This window comes from Protomyctophum bolini (assembly GCF_963924005.1).
Source record: "Protomyctophum bolini genome assembly, chromosome: 24".
NCBI classification, from domain to species: Eukaryota; Metazoa; Chordata; class Actinopteri; order Myctophiformes; family Myctophidae; genus Protomyctophum; species Protomyctophum bolini.
This window is the reverse complement of record NC_137885.1, coordinates 12,768,764-12,790,566: the sequence shown is the minus strand read 5'-3', so window position 1 is coordinate 12,790,566 and position 21,803 is coordinate 12,768,764. Positions and strand designations below refer to the sequence as shown.

Genomic DNA, 21,803 nt, shown 5'->3' with positions numbered 1-21,803 from the left:
ATCAGCCTTCAAATCCAGAGCAAGAAACAGTCACAGTTTGTCAGTTACTGCCTGCTGCTTCATTATATCTACCCAGGCATTGGCTCTCCAAATGACAGCAATAGTACAACTTGAATCACATTCGTATGCACACAGCCTGACACGGCAAAAGCAGCAGTAAAGAAGAAAAAAGAAAGGTTCGTACTTTGAGCCGTCTTCAACTCTTCTCCAGGTTCACTTTCCTCCTCGGCTGCATGGGGCCAGCCAGTGTCGAAGGCAGTGACTGACCAGCGAGGATATCAAACTCTTCACTGTTCAAGAAATAAAGAAAGAAAGAATGATGCCTGCTGTCACTAATTTGCGTCATAACGTAAATGTAGGCTACGTATGTGCTATATTCAAATTAACAATATCCACTTAGTCTAGCATCTGATTTATTATTAATTAATTCCAGCAATAAGAGGATAAGATCCTCTGTTGAGAGCTTAAGCTCTTATCCAGAGGAACATGGGCTACATATAAAGATTTGTATGATGTTTCATACAGGGATATAAATACACTTTGAGAACCACACACACAATGTGGCACATAAAGCACCTTTATTTAAAATAGGTAGTGGCAAAGTTTGATTACCAGTCAAATATTGCAAAGAACCACTTTGTGCTAATTGACACCACTTGTTTTTAGGATGTACATTGGTGCTTATAAAGAAAATATGTTGTTCACATTTGCTTTGATGACAGGGGCTAGTCTACATCAGTGGTTCCCAAACTGTTTCATGTCAAGGACCCTCAATTTGATACTCATTAGCCCGCAGACCCCCCCATTTGAAAAGACATGCCAGGGACGTTTAATTTCAAGGACCCTCAGTTTGACATGCATTAGTCTACACTCTACAGTCCCCCATTTAATGTCATTTCTATCTCTGGGACCCCCAATTTATATTGTAAAATCAATGTTAATGTAACTCTAGAGTCCATAAGAGTCCATTTGGTTCCAAACTATAACTTAGCTGGGGACCGAACTCACCCCTGGGGGTCCCCGGGACCCACTTTCTTGTTTACATGATGCAATGCTAATTACTATTCTCAATGTTTATTGTTTACTCACCCAGGCTGTCAGTGTCTCGGTTCTGAGTCTGCATGCTGCATGGGGCCTATCTGCGCCACGCAGACAACGCAAATTGTCTTCCGTGCCGTCGGTTAAAAAAAAATACAATTATTAATACATACAGAGATGCAATGACAGTTGAGTTGAATTGAACAAAGTTTGGTGGAGCCTGGTGGTAGTGGCTGCTGCTAACACACACACATGCGCACATACGTCACACACACATGCGCGCGGAGTGCCGCGCGCGCGCGCGCACACACACACACACACACACACACACACACACACCAGGGCACTAGGCAGGCGGGGACCGCCCAAACAACAGCTCTGGTAACATGAAGAAAGTCAGAACTACAGAAATGGCGACAGCCAGCCATGCAGGTACGTTCATCACAAATACTGTACAGTGTCAGTGCCCCGCTGTTTATAAACCAAAACGCAGTTTGGAAGTTGCAGCTGCTGCTGCTCGCGAGAGGTACTTCACAACTGCTGCTGTACAGTATCCCCGCAGCGCTGTTTATAAGGTTATAAAAGTGCATGATATGATTTGACGACATAAAAATTGTCACACACCTGTTGCAGAAGAACTCTGAAGCAGTAGGCCTAATTAGACAGTTAGGCTACCCTACGTCCACATGCTAGCCTACTAGGCACTAGTTGTAGCCTAATTTGACTCATTTTCTTTTTTTAAATTTTCATTATATTATAATATCATATCTAATATAACTATAAACCAGTGTCGCACTCACAAACAATTCGTAATGTAATGCGCAGATAAATCCCGCCCGCCGTCATCACCAGCTGTTCTTTCGCCACGTCAATGAGGGAGGCGGGGAAACCAGACCAGACTGCAGAGCGCATGCCAGGAGAGATTCATCATTGGTTCTTCTTGCTGTCAATCAAGTAAGAAAGTTGTGCTCAGCTAAGGAAATAAATAACTAAATAAATGTCATGTAAGGAATAATAAAACTAATAATGTAAGCTAAGGCTATTTGCAGTGGTGGAAAAAGTAGGCTACTCATGATTTACTAGGCCTATGAAGAAATAAAAGTCTGTAATAACAAAGTACTTGAGTAAAAGTGCTAAAAATATTGGGATCACATTGTACTAAAATAACATATCTACAAGCTCACAAAGCATTGCATCGTGACACATTGAGAGCTTAGATTGTCTATCTTCAAATAGTGGCGGTTCATATGTTTTGTAATAATAATCAAAATCTACTAATGTTTTCAAATAACAAAAGTATATAGGCCTACTGAAAATTGAAAAATCACACCTGTGTGAAGTGAGGGGCGCTGGCCAGATTGTGATGATGTATGATGATAAGAGACTCGTAAGTCGTATCATCATATCATCTCATTCTGGCCAATCACAATTTCCGTCTTCACTTTTCTGCCCTCACTTACCGGTATATATTCAATATGTACCGGTCGGTACTTTGCTCAGCCAAGAATCGAAGTATTTCTAAATGAAAACGGCAACATTAACTATGTATCGTATCGTTTTGCACTGCAAATAATCAATATCGAATCGTTTTGCTATGCAAATAATCAATTGTATCAATACTACATTTTTGTGTGTGGTATTTAGCAATTTTTAGAAGAAAAAAGAAAAAGAGGGGTTTAATTACTTAGTTTAAAATAATGTCAATGTATTTTAAATATTTCAAATCATTGAATCAAAATAAAATAGCAGTAGTTTTTCCTCATTGCAGTCCAGTGATTCCAGTCATTCCTAGCACACAGGCAGAGTGATGGGCACTGACACGGAGACAAACAGAAGCACATGGGGTATTTTAACATTATTATGGCATGCATATGGTGCCATACATCAAAAGGAAGAATACCAATTAATACCTCCTCGTGCTTTCCTCTCACTCCATGACCTTGACAAGGAGCGTTTGACCTAATTAATTGCAAGATAGATGACATTGCCATCCACTGCATTTAATGTGCACCCAAGATGGGTTACCGCTTGGTCTTGGAGTAGCCAAGCAGTCTGCTTGCACATTTATGTAATTGCAAAGAAATATTCTGAATTGCCCCAAATCGATTTCCTCACCAGTTCTGCAGGTTTGTCTGCAGTGAATGAATGATTATTTGTCACTGTCTTTCTTTCTTCCATAATTCAAATGTAATTTCCAATTATATGCCAGTCATGGTGAGATTGTCACATTGACAAGTGGATTGGCGACAAGGAGCCAGTGTGCAGTACAGGACCCACATGTTGGCCTCGCCATATAGATAATGGCAACTGTAGTCACAGCCATTAAATAAGATCAATTATTGTTGTAGGCCTATTGCTCGAATTGATTGCATTTTTTTAATATATCAATTGTTTACACACTATTCTCTTAATCAGAGTCTACTATAGTCCCTATTGTCCTATCCACTATAGTCCCATCCAAACAACAAACTTTAACCTTACGTAACTGCATGCATTTCCTTGGTATCTCAGGTCCGAATTAGTCCCTGATTAGGTGGCCAGTTTGGCCGGAATTGGGGATCTGCACTTACCGATAAATTGTTATCTCGTTTTTGCCATGGCCTCTACATAGCGCCCTCTTGAGGTTAAGAAATGCCCTTAACTGTCGGGTGAGCAAAGTGATCTGGGTACAATTATTCCGTAGTCCTCATCATACCACTATGGTCATGAGGGTATTACCTTTGAATTTTGACATGAATCCAAACTGTTTAATTTGAGTGCATTTGTTTAGAAGCCACTTATTAACAGCTTGCAAGTTGGGTTGTGGTAGGTGTCACAAGCACAGACACCTCTCAGAAATGTATTGATGCCAGCAGGTTACCAATACCCACTGAGCTGAAGTCGAAGACAGATAAGGAAAAAGGGATGGGAGTGTTGAGAGCCTGCTGCGAGAGGGGACAGCTGTATATACCGCTGGGTAGAGAGAAGAAAAACATTCAGTCTTTTCAGAGACTAGTGTGTTGAGCAGAAACGGAGAAAGGCTTTCCAAGAGTCCCTGTCACTTTACCTCAGCACATCAACAGGCACTATTAGCTCCTGTGCTTTCCTCGCAAGTCATAGCTTTTTCTTGTTGTCCACATGATTGCCTACCCCTGAAGCATCCAATTATGAGCACATGCTTTGGCACATGGAATACTGAAACATCACCTGAGCTGCAGTATATGACAGTTTTTTTAGTTGGTTATGGCAGTGGTTCCCAATGTGGCATCCGGGGACCCCCAGTGGTCCTTGAGGGAGTTCCAGGGGTTCCCCAGCTAAATGTTAGTTTGGAATTTATGGACTCTTATGGGTCTGTAACTCTGAGAGTGTACATTTGTACACCCTCGGAGTTAAATTATTAACATTGATTTTACAATATAAAAACTAATTTATCTCAGAAATTGAGATACATTTATTTGTCTCAGAGATAGAAATCCTATTAAATGGGGGGTCTGTAGACTAATATGCATGTCAAAATGGGGGTCCTTGAAATTAAACGGGTTGAGAATCACTGCTAGAGCCGTAATACTGATTTGGAATATATTTTCTAATGGGGGTCCGCAGGCTAATGAGTGTCAATTTCCTTGACATGAAATAGTTTGGGAACTGCTGGGTTATGGGACCCAAAATCAGTGCACCTGCCTTTTGAACATGCCTTTTGAACTTCTGCTGCAATGAGCATGCAGGATGTCCCTAATATTTAGGCTAATCCAAATAAGTTTAACCACTTTAACACAATTTGTAAATATGCTATTAAAAAGAAAAGCTGGCGGTCCCTGGCAGAAAATATTTTCAGATCTTTGCAGTATGGTTGAGGTGCTATGAACTGCTGAATAACGATTTTGTTTTATGTGATCGTAAAGGTACGCAAAGAAGCAATCCATCCAGGTACCAGAAGGACAGAGGACAGCGATGGAGATACAGGTAGGTCTAATGGCATGGTGATAGGCTACTGTACTCCAGACCAAATCAGCGCACAACCGAAAAGGCATTTCCAGGCAGATAACACTTATGATATTTGTTTTCACTATTAGAACTATTCTTTCAGGTATTGTCAATATGCAATCTTAATTCTAGCCAAATGCAGATACTTTTGGGGGTCCTGTGAAACCCCTGTTGGGGAGAACTTAAATTGTTCTAGTATTTTTATATTTATATCCCTGTATGAAACATCATACAAATCTTTATATGTAGCCCATGTTCCTCTGGATAAGAGCTTAAGCTCTCAACAGAGGATCTTATCCTCTTATTGCTGAAATTAATTCATAATAAATCAGATGCTAGACTAAGTGGATATTGTTAATTTGAATATAGCACATACTGTACGTAGCCTACATTTACGTTATGACGCAAAATAGTGACAGCAGGCATCATTCTTTCTTTCTTTCTTGAACAGTGAAGAGTTTGATATCCTCGCTGGTCGGTCACTGCCTTCGACACTGGCTGGCCCCATGCAGCCGAGGAGGAAAGTGAACCTGGAGAAGAGATGAAGACGGCTCAAAGTACGAACCTTTCTTTTTTCTTCTTTGCTGCTGCTTTTGCCGTGTCAGGCTGTGTGCATACGAATGTGATTCAAGTTGTACTATTGCTGTCATTTGGAGAGCCAATGCCTGGGTAGATATAATGAAGCAGCAGGCAGTAACTGACAAACTGTGACTGTTTCTTGCTCTGGATTTGAAGGCTGATGTGAATCTAGAGAGTATGTCTGTTGTTGTGGTGCAGTGTTGATTTTTCAGCATGCAACCACGTGTAAAATGACTTACTGGATCTCTTGTCCACTTGTCCCTTCCTAACATTTTAGTCTAGTTCTTATTGGTTGACAATTGTCAATATATTTAGTCTTAGTTTTAGTCATCATAGCTTAGTTTTCATGTAGTTTCCATTTAGTTTTCATCAGTGAAAAAAGGTAGTCGACGAACTACATGTTTTAGTTTTAGTTGACGAGATCAACACCATGTTTGACCGAAATGGAGCACCTTTCGCTCTTTTGCCGTCCCTTTTACCTACCGAGTGAATCAAATTCAAAGGGCAACACTACATGACTTTTTATTTTTGGTTCAAAGAAAGAAAGAAAGAAAGAAAAAATGCTGATGAGGTTATCCACAAACTTTCTTCCTCCATAACTTTACCATTATGCCTCATGAAAAACAAGCCTCAAGTGAGGCTCTTTCATACACCCGGCAGATGAATGTTCGACAGGCGTCTTGTTTCTTACAGACATGAAACAGCGGTTAGCTTGTATAACTCCCTCTTATTCTGTTAGACACGCATCTCTGTTTGATCATTCTTTTTTAGTCAGATCTGCTTGATGGAAGGACAGATTTGATGGAAGGACCTTTAAGACCTGTGACAGGCATCCGCGGGGTGATGTCTCCCTGAGGCGATATCTAAATGTCTGCCTTTTAGAACCAAACCTCTGTGCGTACCCTTTACCTACCGTGTCAGTCTCAAATTCAAAGGGCAATATTTCATGAATAGAGCTACAGTACTGTACTTTAAGTAAGAATTGTTGGAATGTTTTGGTACAATCGTTTTTATTTTAGAAGTGTGGTTATGTTTGCCCATGTAATGTGGGTGAATGATACAGAGATTGACTGAATACTTTATTAACCGTAGATTAACTATTTTGGAATGTAATTTTGGAAAGATAAGATACCATATGTTATATGTATCTTTTATATTGAGTGGCTACAATAGATACTGAAACGATATTTGTGAAAATGTATACGAGACATTTGAATCCATCATCTCCTGCAGGCCATACTTTTAGTTCAATCAAAAATATTCCCTCTCTCTTTAGTAAAACCCCAAAAAGAAAAAGAAAGAAACAAAAACAGCTGACTATATTATTCTAAAACTTTCTTCCTCCCCTAAACTTTACCATATGTCTCATGAAATACAAGCCTCGAGTGTGAGGCACTTTCATACACCCGGACAGATGAATGTTCGACAGGCTTCTTGTTTCTTTTCCAGAAATGAAACGGGCTATAGCGGTGGGCTTTACTGGTCCATTCTTATTCTGTTAGACATGCATCTGTGTTTGATCATTCCTTTTAAGTCAGATCTTCTGTTTTGATAGAAGGACCATAGAGACTTGTGATGCAGGTCTTGTGGCGATATCTCCCCGAGGCGATGTCTGCTTTTTTACATCCAACCTCTGCCAGAATGCCAAGAGAAAAAAGTCCTTGTGAGAACGTCAAATTACCTTAAATGTATGCCAAGACTCGAGAGACACCATCGGAAAGTAACTTCATTAATGCTGAAATACCTGTCAGCCTTAGTACAAGAAAACACGCACATCTGTGAGCCTTGAGTACGTGTAAGTAGTCGAATTTTTTTGAAGTGGTACCCTTGTGCAAATTACTGCTTGTTAAGCAGGTTTCCAAGCACTTATTGGGGAGACAGTCAATGGGTGGAGTTTCTCAAAAAGAGCCATCCCAGAAATAAGTGTCAATAAATGGAGTCGCAGGGGGCTGGCCATAATTATAGACTGCTTTATCCTACACTTGTGAACATTCACAACACAGAATACACTTATGAAGGTGTGCGTGCGTGCGAGCGTGAGAGACAAAATTCAGTGGTGTGGGCCTGGCATTGTCACTCCTTGCCAACAGACACCGATGGCGGCGATGGGGGACGCATTTCATTATTCAGTGACATTCTCCAGTCTTGGAATTAGAATCGATAACCTTCCTGTGAAAAGACTGACCTTTTCAACTACGAATGAATTATGAATGAATGTATTGATTAATTAATTAATCAATTTGTGAATAACCAAGTAAGTAATTAAGTAAGTAAGTAAGTAAATGCATCAAAATCATCATGCATCATCTCATGCTGGCCGATCAGAATGCCTGTTGCCTGTGATTGGTTGGCTGATTTGCTGGTTTACACATGACGTGAAGTTTTCCTTCAATGTCAATGGCGTTTAATGTTTTGATGTTTAATTTACATTTTTACATTTGACCGGAATTCTCTTACCGTGGTCAATGGAAAATCTTGAGAGAAAGGCTGTTTATAGAAGGGGCTATACTGTAGCACCCCTTTAAAAAAATCACTCTGGTGTGAAGTGAAGTGAAGGGCGCCCACTGTATTTATATCGGCCACATGACGTCTCACGTCATGCTGCCCTAAACAAACATTAAAAGTCCATAGACTTGCAGGCTGCCATATGACATAATTTTCAAAAGCCATGCATTGGAGGTGCTATAGCCCCTAGCGCCTCTCAAAATATAGCTCTATTTGCGTGTACGGTATATTTATGGTCACACACACATAACCTTAGTGGGCAGGCAGTCTGGTAATCAGAAGGTCACCATTTTACCCTCCAGCCCAAGAAACATTTGCCTTCCAACTAAACGTCTTAAACGTGTTCCTAAATGTGGAGTAATTAAGCTGACGTATGTGTACAGTAGGGTTTTATAGTCAAAGGTTTATGAGTGTTTCAGGCTAGAATGTAGATAGCACAACATTGATGATGTGTCCAAGACTCCAAGTTTGTGCATCAGTAGATGTTTTGTTAACTGTGTGCAACAATGTGTTGAAATTGTCAGTTCATGAATACATCTCAGTGCTGGACATAAATTCTACTAGGTTCATACTGTACATATTCAACTTTCGATTGATACTGTCCTATATTTTTGTTAAAGTCCCAAAGCCGATCGTAGCACATACGTACGGCAGCTTTTTGTGAATTAATTTCCACATCTTTACATGGTTGATATAGCTCCACTATCAGCAAAATGTACCTCAGAATTCAGCAAACTGTATGTTGCTTTGGAATTAGCCTCGGAAACCCAGACATTTTTATTTCCAGGGAGGGGGGAAAAAGTCTGGGACCTAGTCCACTTCAATTCGACATAGAGTAGCGCAAACGTTGATCACTCTCTGCTGATTTCAAGGTGACACTTCCCATAGACAGCCCATTCATCCAAACAGAAATTATATTATACAACATCAAAATCACCAACATTGCAGCTATAGGGAAAGTTTGAATTATCCTCTTTCAATCTGTAAAGTGTTTGTTTCATAAAAATCCACCGTAGACATTTTATGAGCTACTTCCTGTCAAGAACTTCCTTGCAGATGATTCACTCCCTTACGGAGCTAGCTATGTGTGTGGGTGGGTGGGTGGCTGGCTGGCTGGCTGGGTGCGTCTGAGCACGAAAATAGCATGGTTGTATTTCACCACCTGTGCACAGTGTCAGTGTTATGCAGGGCTTGTGCTTTGGTTTGCCAGGTGGCATCTTGTTAAACTTGTTAAACACCTGAGATCCATGAGGAATGAAGTCCGAACACGGCAGGATTCCTTCAGTGCTTTCCCCCCCTTGAGTAAGAAAAAGGCATATAAAACAGAATGTGTGGGCTTGTGCATGAACGTCGTGCATCTTGTCATATAGCACATGTTCTTCACAGTATGTGGGAATAGTGTGTGTTTGTGTGTGCGCATACTGCACGTGCATACTTTAAATCGTGCAAAAGAACCTACATACCACGTACACATGCAGAAGTGGCAGACATATATAGTATGTTGGTTACTTGTTCAGACTGTGTAGTAGTCCGGCAGCCTTCAGGCTTCTTTTGTTTAAAATGTATATAGTCTTTTTTTATTGGCCTAAAATATTGTCTATACATACATTCATGAATCCACTTGCTGACCGGCTGTTAGTATTGGGCAATCCTTTTTTATAGGGGTTTCTTGTAACCCTACCATTAACATCCTTTTGCTTTGGGTTTTTCAAGATTCTGAATCCATTCCAAGCATTAGTTTTGCACAAAATACACTCCTTGGGCTAAAAGCAGCCATAGCTAATGTGCCCAAAATGTGCTGACCTCGATGTCTATGGCCGTTTTTAGCCCAAGGAGTGTATGTTGTGCAAAACTAATGCTTGGAATGGATTCAGAATCATGAAAACCCCCTAGTTTGACATGTCACATGCTACTTAAAGCAAAAGGAAAGTTTGACTTTTTTTTACATTTTTGCCTGCCATAGGATGTTAATGGTAAGGTCACAAGAAACCTGCCCAATACTTTCAGCCGGTCAGCAAGTGGATTCACGAATGTATGTATATAGACAATATTTTAGGCCATTCCCACCCGTCCACCTCGACTGCCGGACTATACAGTAGTATGCTATGTATGTTATTGAGAGCGTGATGTTCAGACCGATGCTACTGGTTACAGTTTTGCAGCACTTCTATTAGCACTCTATTTACTTGACCATTATCCAGTCATTTGTTGACATGTTCATGGTATCTGATCTTGCATTTGTAAGTCACTCTGGGTGAGGGTGTCTGCTAAATGCATGCAGTAGGCCTGCATTTTATATATAAGGGCCATTACTGTCTGTCTATCTAGTGTCTGGTTCAACAGCTAGTCAGTTCTCTGACACCATGCATGCGTATACGTGCAGAGCCTGCTTCAACCATGATTACTTCATTGTGAATATAAACACAAAGCCTTAATGTACAGAAACTCCCCCTTTTACACACCCATAAAAACAATGTCAATATTGTTGGGAAAAACACAAGCTAACTCTAACCCTCTTGTATAGAGAACATAAGTTTGATTCCCGCTGGAGGCGCTGTGGCACTGGGGGAAATTTTCTTTCCGCCGCGTCATCAGTGCCCATACCTTAGGTGGGGTTGGCAAAAGGGCCTTTCTGTGTGGAGTTTGCATGTTCTCCCCGTGTCCCCTATGGTACCCTCACAAAACAAAACAAAACATGCAGTAGGCTAATCCTGGTCTCTAAACTGCCTCCCCCTGGCCAGCCGGGGCGCGTGATGGAGGGGAAAGGAACTGGTTGGAATAGTGTGTTCCTTGCACACGCTATGTCCAACCAGGGAAACTCTAGCCTGGCTAATAAGCCAGGCTAATATCCCACTGCAATTATTCTTTTGCGAGCGGCAGATTCACATCTGCCCCCTGTCAGGTGAAAAGAAGTGGCTTGGACTCCATTGAAGAACACGAGGTCAGTCCATTGCTCTCCCAAGGTTGGCTGAGGGAGTGTAGCACTCAGGATTGCATTTTTTTTAGATTATAACATATACACATATAAGTGTGTGGGTTGCATTGCTTACATGCATAAAGAACACATTGTCCACAGTTTGAAGTTCATTTTTATTATATTTACTGATCCAAAACACTCCTGATCAATAGGCAAAGAGCCATGAGGACTAACTTAAGAGACCTGGAGGTGTGATCAATGCCATTTGGCTATTCTGAGTGGCCAAATAGCATTGACCACGCCTCCAGGTCTTAAGTTAAGTAATAAGACCTGGTACTTAAGACACGCAAAATACAGCCCCTAGTGTGTAAAATCTAAACACTCCTGATCAATAGGCAAAGAGCCATGAGGTAATCTATATTTCTACCTGACCCATTGGTCAAAGGAGGTGTTTCTATTATTTATAATTCTCTCTCATGTTTAGATAGTAATGCCTCCTTGGATTATTTAAAAACTGCTTGGGAAAACGATTTAGGAATATCTATCACTGACGAGCAATGGTCTACATCTCAAAGATTTGTGCACACAGGTTACATTTGTCAAAGGAAAAACTCAACAGAATGTACCCAAATGTGAATCCAGCCTGCGACAGATGTGGCCAGTCGCCGGCCACTCTAGCTCATATGTTCTGGCATTGCACTAAACTAACATCATATTGGCAAAGTATATTTAAATCGCTGTCAGACATTGTTGGACGACCTTTTGACCCGGATCCACTGACAGCAGTTCTAGGAGTCAGAGGGCCCGGGGTCAAACTGTCTACTTTCCAATATAACATGGTAAAATATGTGACTCTACTCCTGGCTCACAGACTGATACTGTTGAATTCCAGGAAAGCATGTGTTGTAATCTTTACAATACGAAATGCCTAATTTGATGTCATGATACAAAATCATAATAAAAAATAACAACATTAGTAAAACTATGAGGACTGGAATAGAATAGAATAGAAAGAAACACCGTGTGAAGGATCCACATGTGGCCTGGGTTGTCACTGGCTGGGCCGGCTGAACGCCTCTGAAGACGTTGGTCATCAACTCCGAGGTGGAGTCGCCAACATGCAGAGTGGTGCTGAAGAGGTCGATCTGCAAAGGAGACATCACATCACTTCATCAACTATACGGCAGTTAGCCTGAGCTAAGGTCTTAGGTCTCTGGTCTAGAGGGAGCGATGCCCACCCGGAAGGGTTGACTCCCACTTCTAGCCGAGAGCGGCCAATGCGTTCCCAATTCCCATGCATATGCATTAATCCCGAGACCCAAAAGAGGTCTCTCCGGTACCCAAAATCTAGAGTGAAAATCTAAGATCACATTATATCAATCTGCTTTTTTTCCACTGCTCCTTAAAAGTGTTTAACATTTTTAATTGTTACATTCTTTTGAATGTGACATTTATTTTAATTTCTCATTTGTTCATGTTATCTTATAATAACATTTATTTTTGAAATGGGGTCTGCGTCCCAAAGATGGCTCCCGACCCATTATTTGAGGGAAAAGTGAAATACAGAGCCTCATTTCAAAACGGTTGCATACATGGATTCATGTCAAATCAAACTCACCAGATCTTTGCTGACTTTGATTGAATCCTTGAACACGGTCCAAACCACAGCTTCGTTACACGAGGGGGTCGTCAACGAGCCGAGGTAGCGGTAGTACTTGGTACGATCCACTCCACTCAACAGATCATCCAGGGAAACGCCGGCAGCAATTTCTACACTCTGGTCTGTAGACAAAATGCACATAGATTGGTGAAGGAACTGCAGCTGATCCTTCACTGAATTCATTACACGGTCAAATTTGAAGAGAAATGATGAAGAATGAACGCTTACCTTTCTGTGTGATGTTGGCCAAGTAGGAGGTGAAGGTCTTCCAGCTTGCAGGTGAAGCAGTTTCGTTGCCTGACATTACCTGTCAAAGTGCAGTAAACTCTGTATTATTATCCACACGTGTCAGGTCCCAGTTATTAGCATCTGATGTTAATGTGTATCTCCTTCTTTACCTCTATGAAGAATCCAAGAGCAGCAAGCCCAGTGGAGTTGTGGACAGCTTGCGCTGTATCCCCGTTAAATGAGGCCTTCGCACTGACAATGTGCAACTATAGGGGGGGGAATTAAGACAAAGTAGATAAGCAGGTCAGTGGTTTATTTCGAGAACGATTCTATTCCCGTTACACGGACAGCACAATAGTTTCATTTGACATATCAAAATTGATGTAAATTTGTAAATAATACATGAATAGATAAAAAATCAGACCCGTCTGAAGTGAACTGTACTGTACTGTACTGTACTGTACTGTACTGTACTGTACTGTACTGTACAAGCCCTCCTGCCTGGCCTGTGTGTGTCTGTCTGTGTTAGGCTGTGCAACAGTGACACATGGTGGTGAACAAAAGCTATAACGCTCGTACACAGCCAGGGACACGGGGACAGACCCAGGGACACAGCCGCACACATATCTGTCTATAGGAGTGGTTGCACCACTCAAAAATAGTTGAAAATGAATAGTTGAAAATTGCCATACCTCCATGGGGTAGCGCTTGCCGTCCACCGTGTGCTCTGAGCCGTTGCTCCAATGCAAGTGGAACTGCATGCTGTCATAGGCCACCGCTAGATCACCTCCTGAAATACTGACCCCACTAAGTCCTACTTTGACTGGTGTGTGTGTGTGTGTGGTTTTTTTTCGGGGGTGGGGGGGAAGGAAATGTATTAACATCTTGTACAGTTTCATTCTGTAGTTGGACAGACACCATTCAAAACACATAAGAGGAACGGAATTTACCAAAAGAATAAAAGGTTTCTGGCTGCCCGAAAGCAACGGAAAGGTCTCTAAAGCTGCGACTCACGTGTTTTTCCAGTGTTGGAGGCGTTTGTCATTGATGATTTGCTGCCATAGTTGTTAAAGGTGAAGGCTCCCAATTTGGAGTCACTGGTGGCTGATGCCGAGACGATGTCAATCGGAGATTGCCTGGAACCGTTACAATAATTCGGAGAAATGGTCGGCCAAGTCGTATCCTCTAAAAGAGCACAAACACAAGAGTTTCTATTAATCAAGCAGCATAGCATAGCATAGGTGTTCATTGTATAACTACTTCATTATATCAGGATTTACATATTGATTTAGCAGGGGTCCTCAACAACACACACATGCACGCGTCGCACGCACACACACACACGTGCACACACGTCACACACACACACACACACACACACACACACACACACACACACACACACACACACACTAATACACTATACATTGTTAATTTAATGTGCGATGAAAGCACTCTCTGTATAAGATCCAATTATAGTAATGCCACTCTCCTGTTTTTTGTTGTTTTTTTCCTAATAGGTAGGACACTGATGTGAATGCAGAAATTCTAGACCATCATTTGTAAAATGTAGCACATTGGCACAAATGTTTCTGGTAATTATTGACCTCTGTATAGGCCTGATCACAAGGTCCATCACGAGGTGACCCGTTTGGGGTTCTCCTTCCTTGAGAGTTTGAGAACCACTGATAGTGCTTAGGTATTTCGAGGAATATTATGCGCAATTGACTTACTGAAATCTGGAAGATGGTAACACCAAGCTGCGGGAGAAAATTACAAAAACAAAATACTCATTATAGCCTACATACAGTATGGCCATGCATAATATACAAGTAAAATTACTTCAAAATCAAACCAAACACTTAACCTACCGACTGAGGTTGATGTGAGCAAGAGAGCGATAGCAATAGACACAAGAATCCACTTCATCTAAATAAGAAAACGGACAGAAAGTGTGTCAGCAATTGACGTCACTCAAATCAAATGCAAAAGAACAACTGTGAAATGAAATGATCAACAGATCAGCAGTCAAGTGATTCAGTTGTCTGTGCACTTTCTTTCCTTAATTGCAAGAACAGCATTGCTTCCCCCAACGTTATCCCATTGACCATATTATGCTCTAATAGGCTATCCCTCAATACGTGGGCATGTGTCACCTTTTTTATGAAATTGTCAAAAAATGTACACATGGTGCAGCTATAAGTATAGCACATTAACTTAGACCCCCATGACCAAAAATCAATTTAACAGAAATTCTTACCTTCACAAAACACCTGTTGTCACCTTAAGTTCTCTCTGTGGAAGATCAGCTCCTCTCTTTTATTAGGTTCAGCAGATACTGTAACTTGTGCTTTGTTCCTCCCATCACCCCTTGGCCTAAACCCTAAAGTAGGCTATTTCTTCAGGTTAAAAACAAAACAAAAACTAGTTTGGCAAACACGTTTTTCAAGTATAGGCTACTGTTGGATTTGTCTTTTAACCAGCTGAGTGTAGCTGTCTAAATTAAAATTGTGAGTGACCATAAGGCCACTGAATTTGTTTTGTCAAACCCCTGGTCATAATATTAAAATGACAAATGTGTGCCTACAAATTAAATAGATTGTGTATCTCAGAAGTCAGTCCTGTTGCCAATGTTGTGAAACAGGCAGGCAAATCCTCACAATTAAATATTTTATTCCACCAATTATCAGATTGCGCCGTGGTTCTCAAAGTGGTGTCCGGGGACCCCCAGGGGTCATCAAATCTGACCAATATTGGCCAGAGGCACTCAATGCCATCTTCTTCCTGTGCAAGACCCTCCTTAATCCAGTTTAAAGTACTACATTGGGCTCATTACAGCAAAGCTAGGCTTGCTAAATTGTTCCCAGAACTGGCAGACTTAAATCTAGAAAGAAATAGAAAATAAATACTGAGTGGTGCAACTACCCCCCCCCCCCCCCCCCCTCTCTCTCTCTCTCATTAGCAGGCAACAGTGCAGCACTCTCTCTCTCTGTTTCGCACGCACACACACACACACACACACACACACACACACACACACACACACACACACACACACCACACACACACAAACCCCTCCCTCCCCCCCCATCCTATTCACAGAATAATCAACTGTAACATCCATTACAATATCACCGGGTCAGTAAGTCTTTCAGGTCTGATATTAGGTCTGTCCACATTGAAATTGTGCCCTCTTGGGCCTGATTAATCCTTGCCGATGACAGTTCCAGATAAGCAATGTCCAGAAAGCTTCGCAGCCAATGTGTTTTTGAAACATCATGTGGGGGATTCCAGCGTTGGGCTATGATCTTTTTGGCTGCCGTAAGTCCAGCCAACCAGACCTTGCGTGTCTTTGCCGTAAGAAGTAACATAGAATCATCGTTTAACAGGTGTACAAATGGATCCATCGGAAATTGCACCCCCAATAGATATGTCAAAGTCCTTGTAACTCTTCCCCAAAACTCGTAGATCCCCGGACATTCCCATACATGAGACATTCCCCAACAAATGAGCCCAGGGTTCCTGGGGCACAGAATGTGCAGTATGGGTCAGATGCCAATCCCATTCGGTGCCTAATTCTTGGCGTTACATACGCTCTGTGACAAAACTTAAAGTGTATACTGATGATTTGGATTCTTTGATGCTCCAGCCACATTATTCCAAGTGACCTCACAATCTATTTCCCGCCCTTCATCAGCTATAACCCTATTCCAGGAATCCATTCCTGTAGAGGGGGAATATTTCTGGGCATTTAGTTGATCATATAAATATGACACGATTCGTTTAGGGGCATTTTGAAACATGTTAAGAATGGGATGGTCTTTTAATTCTGCTCCCCAGGGAACCCCATAGGCTCTACAAGCAGATCTGATTCTGAAATAAAAGAACAGAGAATGCCTATCAATCCCGTACCTTCTAACTATGTCCTGGAAGACCATAATATTATTTGCTCCATTAATATCTTGAAGGGTCCTAATGCCCTTCCCCTCCCAACTCCTATTGGTGAATGGCCTCCCCCCAGATAGCATATAGTTGTTGTTCCACAATGGAGAAGATTTACACCACTTAGTTCCAAACCCTATATATTTCTCTACTGCTCTAAACACCTGAAGTAAATATGAGAACATTTGACCATAATACAAATTACATTTCTTAATAGTAATACCCATCAAAAGAAAACCTTTCATTCCTACAGTGTCTAGTAATTCCTGTAAAAATCATTTTTAACAACCAACACCTTGTATGGGGTCCCTGGCACCAAATATTTTCAGATGGGGGTCCACGGCTAAGACTCTTATGTCCAACTCTGAGGGTTTAGTTAGTTTTTATATGTATTTTGTTTGCATGCACCAATTTAGGCCTATATTGTTGTTAGTTATTAGCTAAATACTGACAGAGAAAAGAGAGTACAAAGACTGCACTTCAGTGTAGTAGTAGTATTCATGTAGTAGTATTGTAATAATAGAATAATGTAATCCCACATTTGGGATTGACAGAGGAAATCTATAGGCTATTGAAATCTGTTCTATGTTACACTGCCTGTAATTTCAGTTAGTTTTTCAGTTTTGTTTATTTTCCTAGCCGCTAATTTCATGTTTTAGGCTAATTTCATGAGGAGTCCAAGCTGCTTCTTTTCGGCAAACATGATCTCCGGACTTATCCGATTAAAATTTTTGATGCGTAATGTTCGGGCCGTAATCGGCTTCCAAAGTTAGTGGGAATTTTCACATTGTCCACAATTTAAGTTCATTTTTATTATATTTACTGATCCAAAACAAATTGCATACGGTATACAAACATATTCTCAGTTCTCTCATGGCATGGCATTGTTCTCATGGCGCTGTGCACTGGTAAAAAACAGGTGCAGGCCCATTCCCAATCACCCAGGCCTATATGCCCTTTCTGACAATCAAATGTAATTAGGCCAGGGGAGGGGTGGCCTTAGTGCCCACAAATAATAATTAATAAGCTAATACAACTAATGAGGCCAAATAACATCATGATAATAATAACTATAACAGACAATCGTTTTCCTTCACATTATACGTATTGGTACAATATAGAAAATGTATTAAAGCTGAAGACAACAATGGACCATTGCCCCAGCGCCGTGATGATGGATAGTGACGTATTCACTGGTCAAGGAAGAGGTTTGAATGCGTTCAAACAGACAGACCACAGATAGCACCACAGATCTGACATGTCATGCAAAAACCTTTACGAAGATAAATGTGTAAAAAGAAAAATACAAGCATAAATAACTGCATAAAGCTGTTTTGAACTTGATTTCTAGCACAAAGTATGTGGAAGTAGTTAGATGCGGCTGTAGAGAACTGGAGCGAGCCCATGATGACGAGGTTAGCACGCCTATATAACTCTAAACACTCCTGATCAATAGGCAAAGAGCCATGAGGACTAGAGAGAAACACGTTGTGGAGGATCCACTTGTGGCCTGGGTTGTCACTGGCTGGGCCGGCTGAACGCCTCTGAAGACGTTGGTCATCAGCTCCGAGGTGGAGTCGCCAACATGCAGAGTGGTGCTGAAGAGGTCGATCTGCAGAGGAGACATCACATCACTTCATCAACTACGGCAGTGGCTCCCATGCATATACGCCATTACGCATTGATCCCGTGACCCAAAAGAGGTCTCCACGGTATACCCAATCTATAGTGAACATCTAAGATCACAATGTATCACATTGTAGATCGATCTGCTTCTTTCCACTGCTCCTTAGATGGCTCCCCGACCCATTCTTTGAGGAAAAATTGAAATACAGAACCTCCTACCAGAGCTGTAACATTAAGTCATGATTTCAAAACGGTTGCATACATGGATTCATGTCAAATCAAACTCACCAGATCTTTGCTGACTTTGATTGAATCCTTGAACACGGTCCAAACCACAGCTTCGTTACACGAGGGGGTCGTCAACGAGCCGAGGTAGCGGTAGTACTTGGTACGATCCACTCCACTCAACAGATCATCCAGGGAAACGCCGGCAGCAATTTCTACACTCTGGTCTGTAGACAAAATGCACATGGACTTGTGAAGGAACTGCAGCTGATTCTTCACTGAATTCATTACAAGGTCAAATTTGAAGGGAAATGATGAAGAATGAATGCTTACCTTTCTGTGTGATGTTGGCCAAGTAGGAGGTGAAGGTCTTCCAGCTTGCAGGTGAAGCAGTTTCGTTGCCTGACATTACCTGTCAAAGTGCAGTAAACTCTGTATTATTACCACACGTGTCAGGTCCCATTTATTAGCATCTGATGTTAATGTGAATCTCCTTCTTTACCTCTATGAAGAATCCAAGAGCAGCAAGCCCAGTGGAGTTTTGGACAGCTTGCGCTGTATCCCCGTTAAATGAGGCCTTCGCATTGACAATGTGCAACTATAGGGAGGAAAATTATGAACTTTATTTCGAGAACAATTCTATTCCCGTTACCCGGTCAGCACAATAGCTTAATTCAATTTGTAAATAATACATGAATAGATTGAAAATTGCCATACCTCCATTGGGTAGCGCTTGCCGTCCATCGTGTGCTCTGAGCCGCCGACTAAAGAGCCGTTGCCCCAATGCAAGTGGAACTGCAGGCTGTCGTAGGCCTCCGCTAGATCACCTCCTGAAATACTGACCCCACTAAGTCCTACTTTGACTGGTGTGTGTGTGTGTGTGTGTGTGTGTGTGTGTGTGTGTGTGTGTGTGTGTGTTTGTTTTCGGGGGTGGGGGGGAAGGAAATGTATTAACATCTTGTATGCAGTTTAATTCTGTGGTTGGACAGACACTATTCAAAACACAACAAAACAAGAGGAACGGAATTTCAATTTACCAAAAAATGTAAGGTTTCTGGCTACCCGAAAGCAACGGAAAGGTCTCTAAAGCTGCGACTCACGTGTTTTTCCAGTGTTGGAGGCGTTTGTCATTGATGATTTGCTGCCATAGTTGTTAAAGGTGAAGGCTCCCAATTTGGAGTCACTGGTGGCTGATGCCGAGACGATGTTAATCGGAGATTGCCTGGAACCGTTACAATAATTTGGAGAAATGGTCGGCCAAGTCGTATCCTCTAAAAGAGCACAAACACAAGAGTTTCTATTAATCAAGCAGCATAGCATAGCATAGGTGTTCATTGTATAACTACTTCATTATATCAGGATTTACATATTGATTTAGCATGGGTCCTCAACATGTACACGTGACAACACACACACACACACACACACACACAGAAATTCTAGACCAGGGGTGTCCAAACTTTTTTCAAAGGGGGCCATATTAGAAAATATTAAAACACCCAAGGGCCAACCAACTATATCTCCTGACATAATGTAGCGTAGGACTAGTCTATAACAAAGTCACATACATGTGCATCGCATTTAAACGATTCTATTGAACTCATCATATCATCAATATTTCAAATCAATGGTCTTTTATCGGGTGTGTGCTATGAACAAAAAGTGTCTCTCAGCCTTTTTTCAGCCATATGACACATTACCAAATGTAACCAGAGGAGCAACGTAAAGGAACTGGTTCCTCCCACGCACTACGTCCAACCAGGGAAACTCCCCCCCCTCCCCCCTGTCAGGTGTAAAGGAGCAACTTGGACACTCAATGAAGGAAGCATGAGCTCTCCCCATGTCCCCCATGTATGGGGACTAGGTTGGCGGAGGGTGTGTAGAACCCAGGATCACATTAGATAATTGAAAAATGGGTTACAAAATCACGGGGCTGTTCATAATACAATTGAGGTGTCGACGCCCTATAAATGACTGCTTCCCCATGAGGTATGGGCCGTATGACATTTATCCCAGGGCCGCATTTGGCCCGTGGGCTGCACTTTGGACACCCCTGTTCTAGACCATAATTTGTCAAATGTAGCACAATGGCACAAATGTTTCTGGTAATTATTGACCTCCGTATAGGCCTGATATGTCTGTAGCAAAAAATAAATTTTGACAAAAATGTCCATCACGAGGTGATGATGATCGACCCCTGGTTCTCCTTCCTTGAGAGTTTGAGAAGTTTGAGAACCACTGATAGTGCTTAGGTATTTAGAGGAATATTATGCGCAATTGACTTACTGCAAGCTGGAAGATGGTAACACCAAGCTGCGGGAGAAAATTACAAAAACAAAATACTCATTATAGCCTACATACAGTATATGGCCATGCATAATATACAAGTAAAATTACTTCAAAATCAAACCAAACACTTAACCTACCGACTGAGGTCGAAGCTTTGTCAACTGACTCCCATTCCAAGGCTTCTGCCTTGCCTACAGCCAATGTGAGCAAGAGAGAGCAAGCAACAGACACAAGAATCCACTTCATCTAAATAAGAAAACGGACAGAAAGAGTGTCAGCAATTGACGTCACTCAAATCAAATGCAAAAGAACAACTGTGAAATGAAATGATCAACAGATCAGCAGTCAAGTGATTCAGTTGTCTTTGCACTTTCTTTCCTTAATTGCAAGAACAGCATTGCTTCCCCCAACGTTATCCCATTGACCATATTATGCTCCAATAGGCTATCCCTCAATATGTTGACATGTAGTAACCTTTTTTTTAATCAAATTGTCAAAAGATTTACCCATGGTGCAGCTATATAGGTATAGCAAATTAACTTAGCCTACAATTAATGAGAAAAAACGATCCCCAGAGCCCAGACCAAAAAACAAATGAAAATAAATTCTTACCTTCACAAATCACCTGTTGTCACCTTAAGTTGTGCCTGTGGAAGATCAGCTCCTCTCTTTTATTAGGCTCAGGCTATTCAGCAGACACGCCTCTTCCTCCCATCACGTCTTGACCCAAAGTATTTCTTCAGGTTAAAAAACTAGTTTGGCACGTTTTTCAAGTATACTGTTGGGGGAATCCGTTTGGATTTCATTTTTAACCAGCTAATTATCAGATAA

The 21,803-nt window shown here is 41.5% G+C and overlaps 1 protein-coding gene across 1 annotated transcript; it reads right to left on the bottom strand.

Moving 5' to 3' along the window:
- Positions 1 to 2,797: 2,797 nt before the first annotated feature.
- Positions 2,798 to 21,482, bottom strand: LOC308311753 (uncharacterized protein; the record flags this gene model as incomplete). The annotated part of the gene is made up of 16 exons (XM_080758536.1): positions 2,798 to 2,852; positions 12,023 to 12,147; positions 12,621 to 12,784; positions 12,891 to 12,969; positions 13,061 to 13,156; positions 13,583 to 13,713; positions 13,905 to 14,075; positions 18,276 to 18,444; positions 18,747 to 18,910; positions 19,017 to 19,095; positions 19,186 to 19,281; positions 19,401 to 19,546; positions 19,784 to 19,954; positions 20,970 to 20,996; positions 21,110 to 21,163; positions 21,479 to 21,482. 16 exons carry the CDS (start codon positions 21,480 to 21,482, stop codon positions 2,798 to 2,800), a joined length of 1,731 nt encoding a protein of 576 aa, XP_080614662.1.
- Positions 21,483 to 21,803: the final 321 nt, after the last annotated feature.